This window comes from Gymnogyps californianus, chromosome 21, assembly GCF_018139145.2.
Source record: "Gymnogyps californianus isolate 813 chromosome 21, ASM1813914v2, whole genome shotgun sequence".
NCBI lineage: Eukaryota > Metazoa > Chordata > Aves > Accipitriformes > Cathartidae > Gymnogyps > Gymnogyps californianus.
The window spans coordinates 6200526-6220344 of NC_059491.1; the positions used below are offsets into that span (position 1 = coordinate 6200526).

Here is a 19819-nt window from a genome sequence, read left to right on the forward strand (position 1 = left end):
TCCTGTGACATGTTGCATGTGTGTTTCCATGATATGTAAATAAAGATATGATAGATATCCTTTGTGCAACTCTTCTGCTTCTTTGACTGCACCTAAGGATGTGGCAGGAGCCAGAAAGGCCTATAAGGGAGCTGGTCAGCAGGTAGCACTGATGACTTCAGGTAATCACACAGAGCAATTGTGCCACTTGGTAGAAAAATTTCTCTACCCAAATTGGGGATGCAAGCTTCCCTGTAGCCTTACTCAAATTGCAGCTAACAGTCAGTTTCTGCCTGGTGTAGCCATCCAGATGTTTAAAACTTCTTTATATTACTACATAGTTACTGACTTCAGTGATATATTGGAGCAACACAGGCTACCCGTGTTAAACAGGAGTAGTGTTAGTTGGTAAAGCTGTTCTTTTCTACTGTTAACACCCCAATACCCTGGCTTCTGGTGGGAGACAGCTCTGAAGCCTTTTATGTTAAAGAACCTGGAGATGTACAGTGCTTTTTGTAGGAACAGAAATATTAATCCTGGTACTGTGGTCAGAATCCTCTTTATGCGGCTTCCCTAAACCCTGCTGTGTTCTGTTTAGGTAGGCAAATCTCCATTTTGCGCTCCTGTTTCTGTTGTAGTGTCACTCTGCATTGTGTATTCACTCAAATGCTGCTAGCATACCAGTTTATGCCTCTAATATGATGAGTGCCCAGTCATGACTACAGAGATATGCTATGAATACAATATTAGTTCTGACCCGCATACACCTGCACTTCTAGGAGGTACACTACAGGAGGAATTTGTAAAGAAGCATTTAGGCAAAACCTACCACTCGGTTGGAGGTAGCTATTTAGATTTCTGCTTAAAGCATTACAGTCTTAGCCCAAAAGGCAGGAGTAAAGAAAGGTGGTTTGGCTCCAGCTCTATGCCACGGCAGCAAGGATGCAATTTGTTAACCCAGAGAGAGAAATGCAGCCCCTCCCTCAGCCCAGATGCAGAATAGTGGGTGGTGCTGCTAGTGCTATTGTCAGTGGAAGCATAAAGGGAAAAAGGCCTTAATTGATCACAGTCAATTGCAGAGCTCTCAAACCCTGGTCTGTGTGACACCGATGAGAACCACGTGCACAGCCATTATAAAAGCCAGGTTTTGATACCACACTGCTTTCCAATGTAGGAGCCGAGATCTGGTTGGAACAGTGCAACTGAAAGAAAGTGGGAAATTTTGCAAGGGTCTTTATCCTTGGTGATGCAGGTATTCATTGCCCCATACACTACATACAGAATCCTTGTAGGATCCTGGGCAGTGTTTTGGGCAAGACTGTGTTGCACATCATGTGAAATACAAGCAGGCTTAAACAGCAAGTCTGAATTTTAAGCCAGAGCTTTTAGACTCCAAAAGGAGACTTACTTCTTCAGCTCTTGCTTTTTCAGCTTTCGGTCTGCTATTAACTCTGAATATAAAGAACAGATTATTCTTAATTGGTGGGATTAGTTAAATGTGTAAGGTCAGTGAAAATTGAGTTAATTATTATAAATCAAGTCACAGGATTACTGGATTGATTGCTCATATTGGAGTTTCAGAAAGAGAGCCCATGACTGAGACTCATTCTTTCTGAATCAAACTGTGATGTTGCAGAGGTGAAGCAGAAAGGGTGAGCAGCGGCACAGGCACATGCTGCACAGCCACAGCAGTGTGAAAAGAACGAGACAACCTGATTTATGTATCAGCCAGATCAACTACTGACTTTGCAATTGCAGTGCAAAGGAAAGCTGTTGAGTAAATAACATGCCAAGGTGTGGAATGCAAGACCAGCCTGTGATATAAAACCCCAGGGCAACATTCGTACAAGAAGTCCAACCCACTTCTGAGTGTAGCAAAGCTTTTTAGTGCCGCTCTGTGCTGTCTCAAGGGCATGACAGCAGCTGCAGAGCGATAGTATCACTGGGTTACATTTAGCAACTTTCCCCTCCTTTCCCAGTATCTCCCAGTCGCAGTGCAGTCAGTGACCGTTCTGCCTTTGGGGGCATTAGATCTGAACATGAGAGAGGGAGACAAATGTCAAGCAAGTCTTGATTTATATGTTCTTCTCAACTAATTGTTTGAGAAACTCAAATTAAGAATTCACACAAGCTCAGCTTCTCTAATGCCCCCAGAGAGCTTAAGCCAGAGATCTTGCAAGATTTTCTGTTGTCTTGAAAGGACTTTGGATCAGGCCCAAACCAGCCATAGCAGGGCTCTGTGGAATAGTTTTTAAAGTTAATTGCAGGGCATGCATGCAAGAAAGGTGAGTGACAGAGTCCCACCCAAACTCCTGCTCTACAGCTACTGCTGTTAGCAGCCTCACAATGAGTCCAAGGGGTATGCATCATTTTAAACCACTTCGCCAAGGGTGAGAATCATTAGACATGGAAAAGAGAGGACAGCATGCTGATTTGACATAATCATCTCAGCAGCTGCCTGCTCTGCAAATGCTGTTGAATCTCGGGGATGTTGCTGGCAGTTGCCAAAATGATGACTGCAAGAGAGACAAGGAGTGGAAGCACAAATTAAAACACTTGGGAATCATTCTGTCTCAGGTCTGTAATAGTCTGCATTCATTTTAGCTTGGGGGTGTTTTATTGAAACCCTCTCTCCTCCCTCCTCCCCAGTAATTACCCTGTTGTCAATCCACAGTGTGTGAAAGTGCTTCAATTTCAAACCCATGCTATACCAAATTGTTCAAGTCCATGCCAGTCACTCTCTGCTACATAAAGCCTGGAAAAAGCATTGCTTTCATATTTTTTTATCAGAAAAAATGAGGGCTGTTGTTTTCTTGGAATGTTCTGAGTGATCGTATGTACCCCATAAACCCATTTCTGGTATGTCAGTTCATTTTCTAGAGTGCCAGTGAAACTTGAAGGGTAGTCCCTCAATTATATCTCAAAGCTCTAGTCAGATTTTAGACAAACAGAGGAGCAGCTCTTCCTTGCTGAGATTGGAAAGGACTTTCAAGTGCGCTTGTCAAGATTAGTGTAACCCTCTCCACTCCCCAAATCATCTTGCCATAGACTGTTTTGCAGCGAAGTTGCAGGAGGAGGCTCCCCACCAGCATTACAAAATGCCTTCAGTTTCCCCTCCAATCCAAATAATGTTTCTGCTTGCTGATTTCCCATTAGGATTTAAAAGGGAGTTGTAGAGCCAGGACAACTTCTATATGCCCTTCCTCACTGCTTATTCAGAAAGGCTCTATTGATAATATATGCATTTGTGCTGAGCTGATGCCTTCATTGCTCTCAGCTCCACAGCCAGGGGCACAACTCAAAGACACCAGTGTCAGCTGCAGTCTTTAGTTACCTTCAGACTAGACCCCAAGTGAGGGACAAGAAGGGCAGAACTATGAGGGGTGAGCTTGTTTCCATCCCCACAGGCTAGATAAGGACAGCAGGAACAATTGTATTAGCTCCTCTACTTCCCCACAGAGCTGCCATCACCTTACCCACCAAGGGTACAGTGTCCTGAAAATGCTAAGGAAAGCATTTCTGCCTTATTAGCCTCACTTTTATGCTGTCAGGAAGGGAGCCAGCTGTGTATTAGGTTTTTACTCAGTCTGCACAAGACATACCACCAATATATTTGACATAAAGCAGCTAATTGCTGGATATTAGTTGCAGTGAGCTGAACTCACCTGGACCAGTCTGCTAGCCAGGAAAATCTCCGTATCCTGTTTCTAGTCTCCTGGGTAGTCTGCTTCTCCCTGCAGGTGTTCTTTAACTTGCTGCTTATCTTTCTCACCATGTTTATGTTGCTTTGAGTTATCAAGCCTAGGGATGGGAACAGAGACAGCAGGTTACACAGAGAGGCAATTTACAAGGTACAAGCAAAGCAAAGCAGAGATAAAAAACAAACAACCCCCCAGATCAGATAGGTGCAAAAGACGTGCAAATGCATAATGTCTATCATAGCTCTTATTGTTTTCATATCCATGAGATCATTAAGACATTTCTAAGTCCCCTGAGTCCATGACATGCAAGCCCAGGATATAATAAGCAGGGCTGAATTAATTGCACAATACATTGATGAACAAAATGAAGTAAAGCGCTTTTATTGTACAAGGGGAAACGAATGCTTTGCATTAAACAGCAGTCACATCAATCCAAATTATGGCTCATGCTGCATAAATGATAATGAGACTCTGTCTCAGACTGAGTGAGAATGCTGAAAGGAGCAAAGACGCCCACATACTGCTGCATCCAAACAGTGCTTATACTTAAACTGGGACAGTAGAATTTGTAACAAACAGTTCTCCTTTGATAGATACCTATCCCGGCGGAAGGGCATCCCTATTGCACTTTGCACCCAAACACTGAGCCAGCAATATGGCTATGCAAAGTCTCTGTCTTTCCCCCAATCCCAGGTGTCACATCTTCTTTTTGTCATTTAGGGTAAAACCCAGTCCTTGACATTACTGGGACCACTAGCATTGATACCATTTGATGCCACTAATTCTGTGAATAGAGGCAGGGCTTCCCTGCAAGACACAGAAATGGAAAGGAAGTCACAGCCGATGTGTCATGTGGCAACAGATGAGTTATATTTCAATCTTTCAACTGGTAAGGTGGCACATTCAGAGATTCCTGGGGGGACTTCTGCAGCCTTTTTTTTTAGTGCTGTTCTGAGCTATGCAGCCAGTCAGTTTTGTTCTGCTGCTTCATCTGGTTAGCATTTCCTAGGTTGTTTCATTTTGGCATTTAATACTTTGCCTTGGGAGATCTTCAAGCATGCTTCATATTAGCAGTCAATAGCACTCAGGGTGCAGCGAAGGACAGGCTAGATAGGGCTACATGTGTGGCTTGTTTGAGAATGTCTGAGTGTAGGTTCAGCCCTGCACAATTCTCATGCATAACCTTGCACTGCACTGCTTGAACTGGAAATGAGATTGAAGGATGACTCATACATTTCCACATTCAGCTTCTGCAATGAACTTCTGACTCCTTGCTCATTCCTTAGAGGCCCCATCTTTTCTGTAAGAATAAATGATGACAAGAAAGCAACTGACCCAGTAAAACATTGTAGTCTTACCCTGCAGACAGGTAAAGCATACATTGGGCAAGGAAGGGAGGGTTTGAGAGGGGTCATCCCGACTTCTTGGTTCTGTTAGTTCGTTTGCCATACTTGGGGAAAAGACTGCTGTTATGAACGGGACAGGAAATGGTAAGTTGTAGCTTTACTGTGTGGGGTTGGGTTGATCACTTATCAACTTCCCTAGCCCTAAAACGGGACAAGCTTTCTTTCAGAATGAGAGATGAAGAACTCATGATTTGTACCAGGCTTTTAGGCAAAGAGTTCAGTCATCTAGTTCTAGGGAAAAAGCTAGGGCCAAAGGAAGCAACTAAGTATCTGCCAGCCATTCTAGCTACCTGGCTATAGACTTCAGTGCTCAACCCCAAAGACTGACCTAAACGTGACTCAGTTTGCCAGCACCTTGCAATTGCTTTTTTATTGGTGTTTATCAAGACTCTCTTTGTCACTCCTCATCTTTTTGTCATAGTACTGATGCGTGCACAAAAGCTTTCTCTTCCTCCAGAAAGCTGCTAAGTCCTATACACGCATTAGTCTTCCTGGACACTGACTACAGTCCAAGTATAACGTCAAACCTTCCCTCAGCTGCATTACGTGTGTAAGCAGCAGGAAGAACCGTTTGGCTGGGTGTTTGGAGTCAACAAACTCATCCAGGCACACTTTTAACCTCGTGGTGGCTTTCCATTTTGGAAACAGGTGCTGTGCAATACACATCAGGCAGCTAGAGTATCCAGACTATTTCCTCGCCTGCAATACGGCCGTCTGACAAGAAATCACCACTTGCCACGCAGTCCGCAAAGGCACGCTCCAGAACCACCGTGCATCAACTCACGTGGCAGCGGGCACGGTTCAGGGCAGCGGCCGGGCCTCCACCTCCCTCCTGACCCGACGACGTGCCGCCAGCGCTCGAGGACCCACCGCGGCGGAGGGGCTGCCGTGGGACGGGGGCCGGCCGGGCGCGGAGGGATGCCTCCGCGGGGCGCGGCGGGGCGGTGTCCCGGCTCCTCCCGCCCCGCCGCCCTCCCCCTGGGCGGCCCGGGCCCAGCCCCACGTGAGGCGGTCCCGCCGGCGGGAGTCACGAGGCGGGCGGGCCGCTGCTATGGAGTTGCCTGCCGTCAACCTGAAGGTAGGGGCCGCGGGGCTGAGCCGTTCCCGGGCTTCCCTGGCGGGGAGGGGGTCTCTCCGGTTGCCCCGTGGCCGGCCGTTCGCCCGCTCGGTCTCGGAGAGAGCAGGCTGCCCGCGGCGGGGCCGGGGGCTGCGCGGCGCTGGCCGAGGTCCCGCCGTGAGGAGCGGGAGGGCTGCGAGGGGCTTTCTGCCGGGGCGGCGGCGCTCTTCCTCGGCCGCGGCTCGGGGGAGGCAGGGGCGTGGGCGGCGGGATGGCATCCCGGGGAGCGGGCGCTCGGCCCGGCCCGCCCTCTCCTCTCACACGCTGGCCAGCTGAGGGCCTGGTCCAGGACCTGGCTGAGGGCCTGGTCAGGAGATGTGGAGGCCTCCGAGGAGGAAAGACTGATGTTTCTAAACCTTTTTCATCACATGGGCAAACGTTGCAAAAGCTCTTGGTCATTAAGACCGGCAGGCAATGACTCCAAGGTTCTCTCTTACTTCAGGGCAGTTGCTAAAGTGGCCAAGGACTGGGTTGGGACAACAGCTGGTTATTAACTTGTGTCCATGGAAGTTTCCAGCTCAGCTGACCAGAGCTAATCCAGGATAAACAGTACACAAGATCCTGAGGAGGCAAAGTTTTTGCTTGTCAGGCAAAATATCATAGAAAGATGATCCCACTTACTTTGGGGTTATCACCTGGTAGATAATGAAATTGCGTCTCTGTTGGGGGGGGTGTACTTCAATTGGGGACAATTTGAAAATTTCGGTGAATATCTGGTAACCAGAGAAATGGGAAATAAGGCACTTAACACAGTTACATTACGCTTTTCACTTTGGGAAGAAGCACATACTTGCGGAGAAGCTGGACGATGCCAAAATCACTTTTTTGCTTTTGATGTTGGATATTGAAGCCTTCCCTGATACTAGACAGGTGAAATTTTCATCTATTTTTTTTGTTTTCATATTTTCAGAGCCCTGAGATTTCTAGGTGTGTGTGTGCCTTTTTCCAGCTTCACTACTTTGTGTATCATGTTTGGTATGGCAAGTTTCAGGTGCTTTTGTTGGTTAAAACTTTGCCTAGAGAATGAAAGCGTCACTGATCACATCAGGTTTTTTTCTGCTATTGATTCATAAAGCTGTAAGCAGTGGCCTTGGAGCAGGCTGCCTACAGGTTGGGTGGGAGGATAGTATTATCTCAGCTGCCGTTGTGAATTCAGCTTTGTACAGGAAGGCTTTCATGTGGCTGTGCTAAATAAAAGCTTGGCATTCATATAATGATGTTTCCCCCTCTTACTAGTTCACCAAGAAAAGTAACTTCCCTTGTTGGAGGTAAGTAAGCAAATGGATTTTTCAAGGCCTGGCATGTGGATTATATTACATTCTGGAAACTAGCTGATACTTTGCTCTGACAAGTTTCGTCTGTTGTGTGATTCCCAGGGCGCTAGGAAGATTAAAAGATGTTGCCTTCTGCTTTGTTTTTTAACTTGGTTTGTTTTTTTTTTCCCCATGCTAAAACAACAGTGAAAAATAAGGACATTTAATTAAAAAGTTTGCCAACATGAAATACGTGTTCTACCATGGGAGGTGGAGATAGGGGAGCTGAAAAACACAGACTTCCTGAATGGATGAGTCACCATGACAACACAACTAAAATGTTGCCTTTCTTCTCTGATTGCAGACAACCATTCCCAAATCTCTTACTCGATAAGAGTGAGCTTGTCCTGGGCAAACTGTTTTCAGCATTAAGAAATTCCTTGTTGTCAAGTCTGCCGGTACTGCTCTGGGGCTGAAGAGCTGGGCAATAGGGAGTTAATAATTGTACCTGCATCTTTGTACTGTTCCTGAGTTAGGGCCTGCTTCCCTGAAACATATCACAAAGGGAAAGATTCTTATTCAGTAAGGGACTGGAAATAACACACACTGCTGCTATTCATTGGCATGATCTGCTTACAGTTTCTGTGAGGTTGAAAAGATGAGCCTCATGACAGAGGTAGCTCCAAGAAAACTGTATGACTGAGCTGTGTTTGTGCCAGAACATAGCAATGTCTTAGTCCTGAGGTCTCTCTTTAAGCTACTTGCAGAGCTATAAAATTAATGTAGCAGGTTTTGCCCTAGAGTGGATGAGGAACATGCCCATGAAACAGCATCAACTGGCTTAGCTCTAATAGTAATGCTCAGCAAAGCATGTGGGAAGCAGCATAGCCATATTTTTGCAGTGAATGCTTGACACCTAGGATTATTGTAATAACTATGCAGAGCCTCGAAATACGAAGTTTGAGTTTGATCAAGCCTGGACAATACCCTGCAATCCATGTGCCTGGAAACATACGTTTGGTGCTTGGGCATTTTAAAATGCTAGGTCACAGAATCGTAGAATAAGTTAGATTAAAAGAGACCTCTGTATGTCATCTAGTCCAACCTCCTGCTCAAAGCAAAGCTAACTTCAAAGTTAGATCAAATAGCTAAACTCAAAATTCAGCTGACTTTTAAAAATCTCTAAGGATAGAGCTACGACAACCCCGTTGGATAGCCTGTTCCACTGCCTAACCGCTCTCATTATTATCACTCTGTTATAATAATGAGGAGCATCCTCACAGGTGGCCACTCAGATCTATATTTTGGTTAGCATATCCTCAGGTGAAAATGTCACTCAGAGCAGATGAGCTCACTCTCAAAAAAAAAAAAAAAAAAAAGGTAAAATAAAAAAAGTTAGATACTGCAAGAAAATAATTGTAATTTGGAACCATGTAATTTTTAACTTAGTCAAAATTCAACTTTTTGCTAGGTTCTGTGCTGAAGCATTTTTAAAGGAGTGAGTTCCTGTTCCGAAGAGTTTCCCATCTAACAAGACCCAGGCAGACCCAGGCTCTTTTTATGCTTGGCAGTTAGTTCCATCACATGCTGGGATTTGCAGAGAAGCTAGGAATGCCCCTTAGCTCTCCCCAGTTTCCAGTGGGATGCTTTTAATCACATGGTCATCCTTCTGCCCAGAAGGGGTGGGGACAAAGGTCCCACCTTTCTTATTTTCTGCTCTCAGCACTAGTTCAAGTCTTAGGAGTTATTTTCTCAAAAGAAGAAACGTATGCCTTTCTTAGGTACACTTGAACAGATGGAAAAAATTTAAATTCTTCTGCTGTCTCATCAGGAGACTGCCTGCAAATTATCTAATCTCACATAGTGACTGTAGCTTTAAAGAATGTTTTTCATTAACACTACATTTTCTATGTTAAAGCATACCAAGACCACCAGCTAATTCCATAGTGCCCTGAAGAACTGTCAAGTAAATTGGACTAATAACCAGGAAGGAATGCCTTGTTTTTATTTCGGCAGTCCTTCATACTCTCAGCCCTAGTTTACCTGATTTTATGCTGATGAATAAGCATGCTTCATAATTTAATAACTGCAATATTGATCTAGACAGCTTTTAAAAAAAAAAAAAAGGCCACCTTGCCTAATTATGTTAACTGGTGAGCCTTGAGGGGTCTTGCGGGTACGTAACATGCAATTCAATACTACCTAATTAGGAATTTCCCCGACGTTGTGATATTCTCTTGAGTAAATGCTATTTGCATGTCTCCATTCTTATCTAAGAACATCTTGTGTTTTACTGATGAGCAGTTTCTGCCTGGTCTCCGTGGTACAATTTGGGAGAAGGGAAAGTGGGGGGTGGTGGTGAAGCATTTTGTAGGCTTTCATGAACAATTAAAAAAAATCATTAATAAAAATCTGTTTAAGCAGTGTTTGAGGTTACAACAAAGTCTAGGCTACTCAGGGTGAACGCTCAGCAGATGTGCTAGGGTACTGCAGAAGCAAGAGCTCTGTCTTATCGTAAGACATCTACATTGTGGTATCTTGGCAGCGCAGTGTGAGCCACAGCAGATGTGTCACTCCTGTTGATTTCCTGGCTGTGCTTCACTCATGTCACAGCTTCATTGGTTATTAACTCTCTTCTTGAGCAACTAGTTTTATATTAAGTTAGAGCATGGATAGACATTTTAAGTCAATGAATGTAGCAGGATGTCAGTAGATCTTAATTTTTTTTTTTTTAGTGTCTTAATGGTCCTATCTGCACACAGCTTTCCTGTGTCCACCAAGTAATTTAGCCTTTTGCTACTTACTCATTTCCCAATTTTCTTTTTTTTTTTTTTTTCTTGTGGGAGTATGCGGGGGGAGTGTGCTTCAGAGGGGTGGTGCTTTTTTTTTTTTCCTGTAACCGATGTCAGTATAAATGCCAATTGGAGCCTTTCTCACAGCTAGAAAAAAAATGGAAGAGCGCCTGTTTCCCATGGATCCTCTGATATGTCCGGGCTTCAGCCTTTCTTTTATGAGGCTGCTAATAGAGCCTGTCTTTCATATTCCTGTTTTCACAAATGTTGAGAGAGTGAATATGAGTGATCTCCCTTTGAGATTGGCCAGCAGGCTCAAAAGCGAGTGAGCGCATGGATATAGGTGTAGAAAAAGACTGAAGTAGTATATTCTTGTTCCCACTTGCTGTCTTAATAAACATGTAGAGTATGTCTCCTTGGTTACAGAAATGTCAAGTGCTGATGAAGAGAATCCTTCTGTCATTTGTTACAGTAAGATGCTTTCTTCTTGGATTTGTCCCCTTGAGCACAAGGATCAGGATCATTAAGGACATTTGCAAAGTACAGAATCTGTGACAGCATTATCTTACGGCTACTTAGGGCACTGCCGGCATTTGGGCCCTGGTGGCTTCACTGGGAGTGAAAAGGACTGTGTACTAGGGCAGGATCGGGTTCTCAGATTCCTGGAAGATGCCTTCAGGTCTGTTAATATTGCAGTGAGGTTGAACCACTGCTCTGAACAGACTGGAAGGAGGTAAAAGGAGGATTTACTGAGGACTGGAGTGAAATTGCTGGGAGCTGCAGGCATGACTATCCATGGACTTCTTGGTGATGGGATGCCAGATTGGTCATGTATAAACTGCTAGCATAGTGTGAATCAGATTGCCTGGCCTTCTGTACAAACTCTTCTGGAGTTCCAAAATCAATAACCCATTTAGAAAAGACTAAGTGGGCCCTGAATCAACTGTTGACAGAGATGACAACAATAATGAATGACTACAGTGTAGCACCACAGGAAATACTCAGCAACAGAAGCAGAGAAAAATGGTTTTGTGTCTTCACTGTCCCAGTTGCTACGCCAGCTTTCTGCACTGGTTCATGGGTCCAGGGCACTCTTCCACCCGTCCCTCGGAAACAAGATGGTGTCATTTCACATCGATCCTCCCAGAGTTCTCCCAACTTGCTGACCTGTCTTCCTCTCTGTTTTTTTTCATAGGCCATCATTCTGGTACACTGGCTGCTCACAGTGTGGTGAGTGATTGGTAACTGGCCTGGCCTGGGTGAGAAGAGGGTATTCCTTCAAACTAGGAATGGGACATTCTCAGGGAATCGGCACTCCCTGTTTGTGCCTGTCTGTGTGCAAGAAGATCCTAAATCTAAGAGTAAGGTGTTTGTATGGGAACAGGGATGAATGCAAACGAACTGTTGCAGGCCTATTGTGAATGTGGGCTGGGTTTTTTTGTCTTGTTTGGCAGGGGATGCATGAATTACATGTTTCCAGCCTCCTATGCCTGGGGAAATTTCAGTGTCCTTGCAGTGGGGATCTGGGCTATTGTGCAGCGAGATTCCCTTGATGCTATCATGATGGTGAGTGTAAGGGTATATGCCTCCACCAGGCTGCTCAGGGAGAGGGTGGAGGGCAGAGACAGCTTCTTTGAGTCAGTGATGATTTTCAGCTGTTCCCAATACAGCAGTGAACAAGTCAAATTCCCTGTTTGGGTGGTTTTGTTTTGTTTTTTTTTAAGAGAGCATATAAATCTATAAGCACTGTAAACCATGATGAGAAGCATTCGCTATCACTTATTTTGCTTCTCAGAGGTGAAGCATACTTGATTCTTACTTTTTTTACCTGCTGTTGTGACTTGTAATGCCAGAGGAGGACTCAAAGCATTTAATATGCTTGAGTTGGAGGGGCTTTTTAAAACCCTTCTCTGCACGTTAAAGAGATTGGCAAGCAAAAATAAACAGTCCTGGGGCATATCACGAGAAGGTGTCTGACAGATGTGAAGAAAACGAACGAAATACAAGATCATTCATTTAGGAATCTCTGTCTACCTGGGGCAGTGTCAAGGGTTAGCAATGTGTGATACTGGGGTGAAGGCATGATTGTGTGAACACAGATCTTGCAGGAAATAGACGCAGTGACTGACTGTTACTCCTGGTGGTTAATCCCCTATTCAGTTCATGTACCATTCTCTCTTTGTTTCCAGTTCCTGACTGGCCTGCTGCTCACGGTCCTCACAGACATCATTCACATCTCTGTCTTCTACCCTCCAAACAACTCTCTCGCTGATGTGAAGCGTTTCAGTATAGGCATGGCCATCTTCAGCCTCCTCCTCAAACCTGTGTCCTGCTATTTGGTGTATCGAATGTATCGGGAGCGTGGAGGAGAGTACACCTTTAACATAGGTAGGATGCTTACTCTGCCTCCATGTCAGTGTGGGCCACCTCCTCTGGTGTTAGGGAGACCACCTTGCACTTTGGACCCTTCAGCCTGCGCTCTGTGCAGCTGGATTCTGCCCTCCTTTCTAGGGAGGGGGGGTGTTCTCTCTCTCTTGCTCATGTCTGTTCTCCCATTTTGTGGTTCTGGTGTGTCTTAGGCCTTAAATTTACATTCTTCGTCTCTTCCCTTGCAGACCTGGAGTCCTTGTCTGACAGCCATTTTGCCCACAATGGTATTGATACCACTGCTTTCTCTCTTACTCAATATAACTGAGAGGCTTCTCCTCTCTTCCTCCTCCTGCATTTGTGTGTGCTTGTTGGAAGCCTTTGGGTGTCCTTCTCTCTTTGCCAACCCTTTCTTTTCCTTCTAGGGGAAAGCAGAGGCAGCATCCCCTCTAGCTGGATTATGCATGAGAGGGAAAGAAGCTGGATTTCTAACTCCATGCTTTCTCTGGGCCTCACATGTCCTAGCTACCTTGATTGCTTTGGACCTCCATTTCCTCACCTCAAAATGGGACTGATGTTTACCTCATGGGACTTTGCCTGGAGGCACTCATTTTTCTCCTGGTTGTACTTGCTAATGATAACATGGCAGCCTTGCCAGAGAGAAGGGGCTGTGGCTGGATGTTGTGGGTCTTAGTCAGATTTCCCAAGCATGCCTGGTGCTACTTCATGCTGGGGCACCTGCCAGGGATTGTTTGCTGTGTGGGAGTTCACCCTGGCAAAACCAGCAGCCTAGCACAGTTATCTTTTTGCCTTCCTAAGAAGGCTGTGCAGGACAAAGTATGGTATAACTGCATTACAGTGTTTGAAAGCTATCTCTTGTGCTGCTTTGGTGCTAGCAAAGAAGATAATGCTTCCTGTGAAAAGAGATGGATACCTGCAGAAGAGGAGAGGCCATGGAAGGAAACCATGGCTTGGGGCGCTACGTGCTATTTGCATCTCTCTGCTAGCGGAATGTGGATGTCTTCTCCATCAGCTACTTGTGCAGATGCCAGACAGATCTGTCTTAACTGGGTCAGAAGGCCTGTGAGTCAACTGCAGTGCCTTGCTGTGGGCCATGTTTGTGCCAATTTTTATAAGCTGCTCACTGTGCTTGTAACTGGGATTTGACATTTGTATTCCATGGAAAGTGTATGTATCATGGAGGAGTTCATCCCTTTGCTTGGAATTTGGGAGCGCTCCTTCTTTTCAACCACACTATCCAACACAGGCATGATACTGTCTGAGAGTCTCCTCTCAGGCACAGGTTGGAATTCAGACACTTTGTAGTTTCATATCCTCTCCTGAACTGTCTTTCTCACAAGATTTTCAGTACAAACTGTGGTGCTGTTTTGTTGAATGTGGTTGACAAATTTCCTCTGTCATTTTCCTGCTGTCTGGCATTTTCCTTTTGAACCTAACAGTGTTGCATTTTTCCTGGTCTTCTCTGTCTCGTTTTCTTTCCACGCAAAATCCCTTTTTGTTGCTTGGCAGCATCCTTTCTGCATAGAACAAACCTCACGGTTTGGTGCCCACCTTTGATTCAGACTGCTTCCAAGCCATGGCAGATGCCTGGCCTATAGATGAAGAGCTGTCCAGGCACGTTCTCTGTCTGTCTCTCTTCTTTACCTGCTCATCCCCTGGACAGTAACATGATTTTGTACCAGTCTTGTACCACAGGCAAATTGTTCATAGTGCAATTGGGAGCACTGCTGGATTCAAATTTAGTGCCATGCTGTGGCATATTCGAGGCATAGCTGCGTTGTTGGGAAGAGTGGTTCATGGATGAATCATGCTCTTAAATCTATGCTGTCAGCTAGCCATGGTTCCTGCTGCTTCTGGTTTTGTCTGTTCATTTTTCCACTAGATCTCATAAACTTGATCTTGCTGAAATATGCTATTACAGGAGCCTGTTAGGCTGCTACATAGTATCACGGGTCTTGCTTTCCGCACCACCATGTGGCTACTAAGAGAGCAGTCCTCAGGGAATGAAGAGGCAGGTTTAAATGCATCTCAGTTATTCTGCCTTTGTTGCAAAGATGAGTTTTCTTACCTCCTGCCTGTGTAGTAAGGATCACAGAACACAGGTGCTGGGGAGCTGGTAGAGCAGCTAATGTGGTGTGCTCCTGAGCTGTTGGTTTCTTCTAGGGCATTCGGTTCTTGTGCTTTTTTTTCCCCCAAGCTTGTTCTCTTCCCTCTCCATTCAGGTGTCACCCATGCAGGCCGGGATCGCAGCGCCTATGAGCCAATTGATCAGCAGGATGCCCCTCCACAGCGGCCTGACTCAAGCAAGACAGCCCAGCAGCCATTCTGAGGCCCTCTCTGCAACAGAGAACGGACGCTTCCCTCGCCCAGTCTAGCCTTCTGCTCTTCCCATGTCCGTTCTGATGGAGCAAGACCTGCTACTGAGCAAACAGGAGAGGACCTGATTTTACATTTCCTTGCCTCCCTGAAGGTTAGGCAGATGGGTTCCTGTAGTAAATCCAGCAGATCTCGAAGATGTCATGTTGAGCACACTGACTCTTTGTAATCCTGGTACTCTCCTTTCCTCCCTCCCCCTAAATCCCTCCTCTGTATATCTGAATGGACGCAGCTTCTGCAGTCTTCCAAGTCTTGTATTGTGCATCCTCTCTATTGTAAGTAAGGGAACCACTCAAAATATTCCTGGACAAGCTATCTTTAAAAGGCTTATGGACTGCCCTTAAACAATACAGTTTAGCCTGCTTTTATGCAGATACATTTCCAGGAAACATCTGGGAGTTCCTGAGGGCTGGTTTTGATGGTGTTATTTAACTAAGATTTATGACCATAACTCCCTATGCAAGCTGTGGTGGTTTGCACAAAGCTGGGGTTGGTATAAAATGCTCTTACTGGGCCAGGGAGCTGCTTGTGCTCCCAGTATCTAGTCTCGGGGTTTATTCACAAGTTGAATGTCCTTCAGGATACTTAAAATGGCTGTTGGATGGAGGTTATTGATACTCTGTGCCTTGAAATGTCCTTTTGCCTTCAGCTGCCTATCTTAACAGAACTTGAAATGTTACATTTTTCTAAGAAAACTATAAAATGAACACAGTTTTTCTGTGTTAGAAAAAGTTACACTGGTCACCTATGTCTCATTTTGAAAATGTAGGTATTCCTGAGGGTTTGGGACTGTAGCCAGGCAGTATGTGAGAGTCATTATGGGGGAAGGTCTACAGGGCTTCGATGGCTTTTAGTCTAAGCTTTACTCAGACAAGTAGAGGGTACGGCTTGTAAATGTGTGGGTGGGAAGGTGGGCTAGTAAAATGAGGATTGGGGAAAGGAAGAGATGGGTTTATTTACACTGCAGTGGTGAGCTCTGTGAGGTGTGACAAACTACAAACTCTAATCTTACGCACAATAAATCTGCCCTGCTGTGGCTTTCAGGTAAAATCCTAAAAAAAAATGTTCAACAGGATTCTTTTTCAGAAGAAAAAGAGTATGTCAGCTTTGGCAGAATGAAAATACTAGTGCTAGGAAGATCTGCGTTTTTCTGAAGCAGGTTCATTTTCAAAGTTTACATCTATTATTCTACAATTGCATTTCTCTTGACAAGACCTGCTGCTGCATTGACTTTTCAGTGACCAAGAGCCCTGTTAACTTTGCTCTAACCTCTAGAACCATTTTTAAAACCAAGCAATTTTTTCCCGAGTTTGACTGCTTTAAACATAAGCAGATGTTTCCTCCACTATGCTGCACAAGCACTATAGTGACCTGCTGCTGTACCTGGACCATCATCATTTATGCCTGGACCAAGCACACGGTAAATGCCATAAAAGTGCGATAGTCTGGTTTACTCTCCTGAGATGAGTGATGTGCATTCATTTTGCAGGCTGCCATGCAATAGAGCATAGGAACAGGAATGGGTCTACTCTTGTGATCAGATGGGGAAGAGAGAAGAATAGGTAGGCAGAAATTTCTGGGGCTTGCAGAGGAGTTGCAGAGCTGGCCTTTATGTTTTTTTCAGCTACTTTTATAATAATAATAAGCTAATAATAATATTTTTTTTAGCTAAACAGTTAATGTTTTTTTCAGCTCTTCAGAACTGTACAGTGACAGCAAAGATCCGTGAATAACGCATTTAAACGCTCAGGTTTTTTCTTCCCTAAACCTGTGAAGCACAGACTGAAAACAATTGTTTTAAATGCAATGCTTTTTGTGTATTTGCGCCAACAAAGAGTCACATCTAGTGAGGCCTTCCCAGCCATTCTCCATTGCAAAAGATGCCACAAAATCTATTGATACCCATCTAGCTGACCTGCTGTGCACTTTTCTGTGGAGAATTCAGCGCATCTGGGAGCTCAGGGGAGCAGAGCAAGTCAGGGGTTATGCTAGGCTTACTGTGCCTCAAGGATACCTGTTTTGGGCAGTAAATCAGGGAGGTGATGACAAAAATGAGGCCCCTCTCCTGGCTTCTGAGGAGGAGGGCATTTGTTTCGGCAGTGCTTACAATAAGCACCAACGCGCTCTTGGATCAGTACCTGGTTTCGTAGGGCGTGTGGGGAGCCATCGAGCCTGTCGTGCTGGAGTGCAGCCTTGCTGATCCGGGCAGCCTGGCTTCACCGCGGGGCTCCTCACCCAGACGTGCAGCAGGTCTGATACTCTGCTCAGGGGTTTTTTTGCTTTGGTTTTGGGTTTTTTTTGTTTTGTTTTGTTTTTTTAAATCCTCGGGTCCTGATGTGCCCGGGGTTTTTTGGTGATGAGCCGGCAGCTCTCTAGGATTGACCACAACCCTCCCGGTGCGGGTGCCTCCCTCAGCGGCATCGCCTCTCAGGCGGCCCGAGGGGGCGCGCGGGGCCTGCCCGCGTGGCTAATGGCCGGCCTCAATCGACGGGGCGGCCGCGCGCCGCCCGCCCGCCCGCCCAGGCTCGCACCCCGGCACCGCCGCCAGCGCGGGCGGGGCTCGGCCAGGCTCTCTTGGGGGTGGCCGCGGGGCCCGGCGGTGCCGCCCAGCGCTGCTGACAGGAGGCGGGTTCGGGGCGCTGGGCGGGCGAGGAGGAGGAGAACGTGCCCCCTCTCCTGAGGCGCTGCCCCGGGGGAGGCGAGGTACGCCTCACGTCCCCTGGGTGAGCCGCCGCGGCCTGCCGGGCCCCGCCTCGTCGGGGCCGCCTTCAGGACTCAGCTTTAATTAGCCGGGGGCGAGAGCGGCTTTCCCGTGGCCATCTGCAGCCCCGGTGACAGGCGGCGTTGCTAATCGCGGGGGATAAGCTGCTTACAGCGACCCAGCTGGAGTGCACTCGCTGCCGGGGTTTGGGCATTAAGAGGGGACAGAGCTGCAGGTTTGTCCCTGCAAAGGAGGTGCAGGCACAAAGAGGTACGTGTCCCGTCCCTGAGGTTCTGGGAGGCCCAGTGGCATGTTCAGTGGCGGCTATCGGAGTAAGTGCCTATGAGGGGTGCGTCCGCACCCGCGGAGGGCGCTGGGAGCCATTGGGGATGCTGAGTGGGGGCCTGGGGCATGTGCCCTGGCCGTGCCAGCTGAGAGCAGGCCTGAAACGTCTCCCTTGGGCTGGAGGTGATGGCCCTCCCGCTCCCACCACCGCATCCTGGACACTGGGTGGTTCTTGGGTGGCAGCACCACATCCCGGGACACCAGCTGGTTCTTGGATGGCAGCACGCGAAGAGCACTGGCTCGGCTGTTCCTCAGGTGCCAGAGCAGTAACTGCCCTCTCTCTGGTTAAGGGAAGACTGCTTATGTGTGCCTGTTGATCTCAAAGGGGCAACAAGAGGCTCATGCGATAGCAGCGATGGTTCGGTTTGAAAAGCCTTGTTTCTAAGGCATGTGAAGCGTGATCTTGGACCAGTCACCGGTCCCAACTTGCAATGTGAAATGGATCAGCCTTGGTTTGCAGGAATGGGAAAATTAGCATTGTCTGTGCAGTGCTTATGTGTTTATTATGGGTCTGTCATTGTTACTGTAATGCTAAAATGGCATTCACTTGAAAGCTTGATTTACTTTTCATGAACTGTGCTATTTACTTTTGCTAACAGAAATACATTGATCAGCTTAATTTTTGTTTGCTTAATTGGATTTGTTTCAGATTTTAACGCGTTAGTGTGTTGCTGCAAAGTGTATATAGTAAGCATGCGTTAAATGTTTTAGTTGGAAACATAAGAGCTAATACGAAATCCATTGGTCATGGATTTTGCAGTTCGCAAAATGTGCAGCTTGCCTTGAGTATAGAAGAAGTTTTAAAAAAGCACTTCATAAAATCTTGTTACCTTTTCAGTAAGATTAATTACTCCTTAAAAGTGGTTACACTAAAGTCCTGAATGGCAATTTTGGGAAGGCAGACAAACAGGATTTTTAAAGGACGCTATCTCTTCCTGATCTCAATGAGACTGAAATTAGGAATGAGTCAGGTGAAGACCACCACCTAAAATAATCATGGCAATGTGTTGAGAACCTGGTACCTGGCAGAAAGAACTGAAATGGAGAACTAAAAAAATTGTATGAGTTATCAAGAAAATAGATTATGTCTAGGTTCTTGAGCAAAAAGTAGTCCAGTGCCAGATTCCAGGTGTTCGTGGAGCAAAACAACACTCATAAACACAATGGTTTCATGTCCTTTCACAATTCAAATCCTTTATAACACCCTTTTGTGATACATCGCTTGTTGGCTGGATATTCCTGGGATGCAAGGAGTGCTTCTACGGAACACCAGCCCCCTGCATTTTGTGGTTATGCTTCATGCAGTGATAGGCACCCTAAAGAAGGCAGCCATGCTTTGTCTGTTCACTCTGTAGTTGCCAGCTTCTGCTTGTCTGGAAAAAATAATGGGATCTTTCTGTTCATGGTACACTTGGTGATGTATGAAAGGCAGTAACAGCAGTTCCCAAGGATAAAAGCAACACTGCATGACTATCTCCTGTTGCTTTAGTAATTGAGTTTACTCCCCAGTTTGTGGTGATTACTGAAAGAGTTTGCACGTGAGAAGGACACGCAGGCTGTTTGCAAACAGGGATGACTGAGGCTCAGATGCTTTCTTAGAAGAGAATGAGATAAACGTGGTTTGGAAACAGAGAGCAATTTGACAGGAGGCTTTCTGGTATGCGAGTAAGTTTGAAAAAGACAGCGGGCATTGATTTCATAGGCCATGCTGTGTCTTTGTTTTCAGGTTGACTGGGGTGTTTTTAAGATGATACAGGTGTG

The 19819-nt window shown here is 46.0% G+C and overlaps 1 protein-coding gene across 2 annotated transcripts; it reads left to right on the forward strand.

The window, feature by feature from the left end:
• Nucleotides 1-6111: 6111 nt before the first annotated feature.
• Nucleotides 6112-15837, forward strand: AGTRAP (angiotensin II receptor associated protein). Of its 2 annotated transcripts, XM_050909392.1 has the most exons (6): nucleotides 6112-6164; nucleotides 11444-11478; nucleotides 11703-11814; nucleotides 12438-12636; nucleotides 12864-12902; nucleotides 14859-15837. In XM_050909392.1, exons 1-6 carry the CDS (start codon nucleotides 6138-6140, stop codon nucleotides 14963-14965), a joined length of 519 nt encoding a protein of 172 aa, XP_050765349.1. In that variant the 5' UTR covers nucleotides 6112-6137; the 3' UTR covers nucleotides 14966-15837. The 2 variants fall into 2 exon arrangements, with proteins under 2 accessions (XP_050765349.1, XP_050765348.1); XM_050909391.1 differs by lacking the exon at nucleotides 12864-12902 and having other exon boundaries at nucleotides 14859-15834.
• Nucleotides 15838-19819: the final 3982 nt, after the last annotated feature.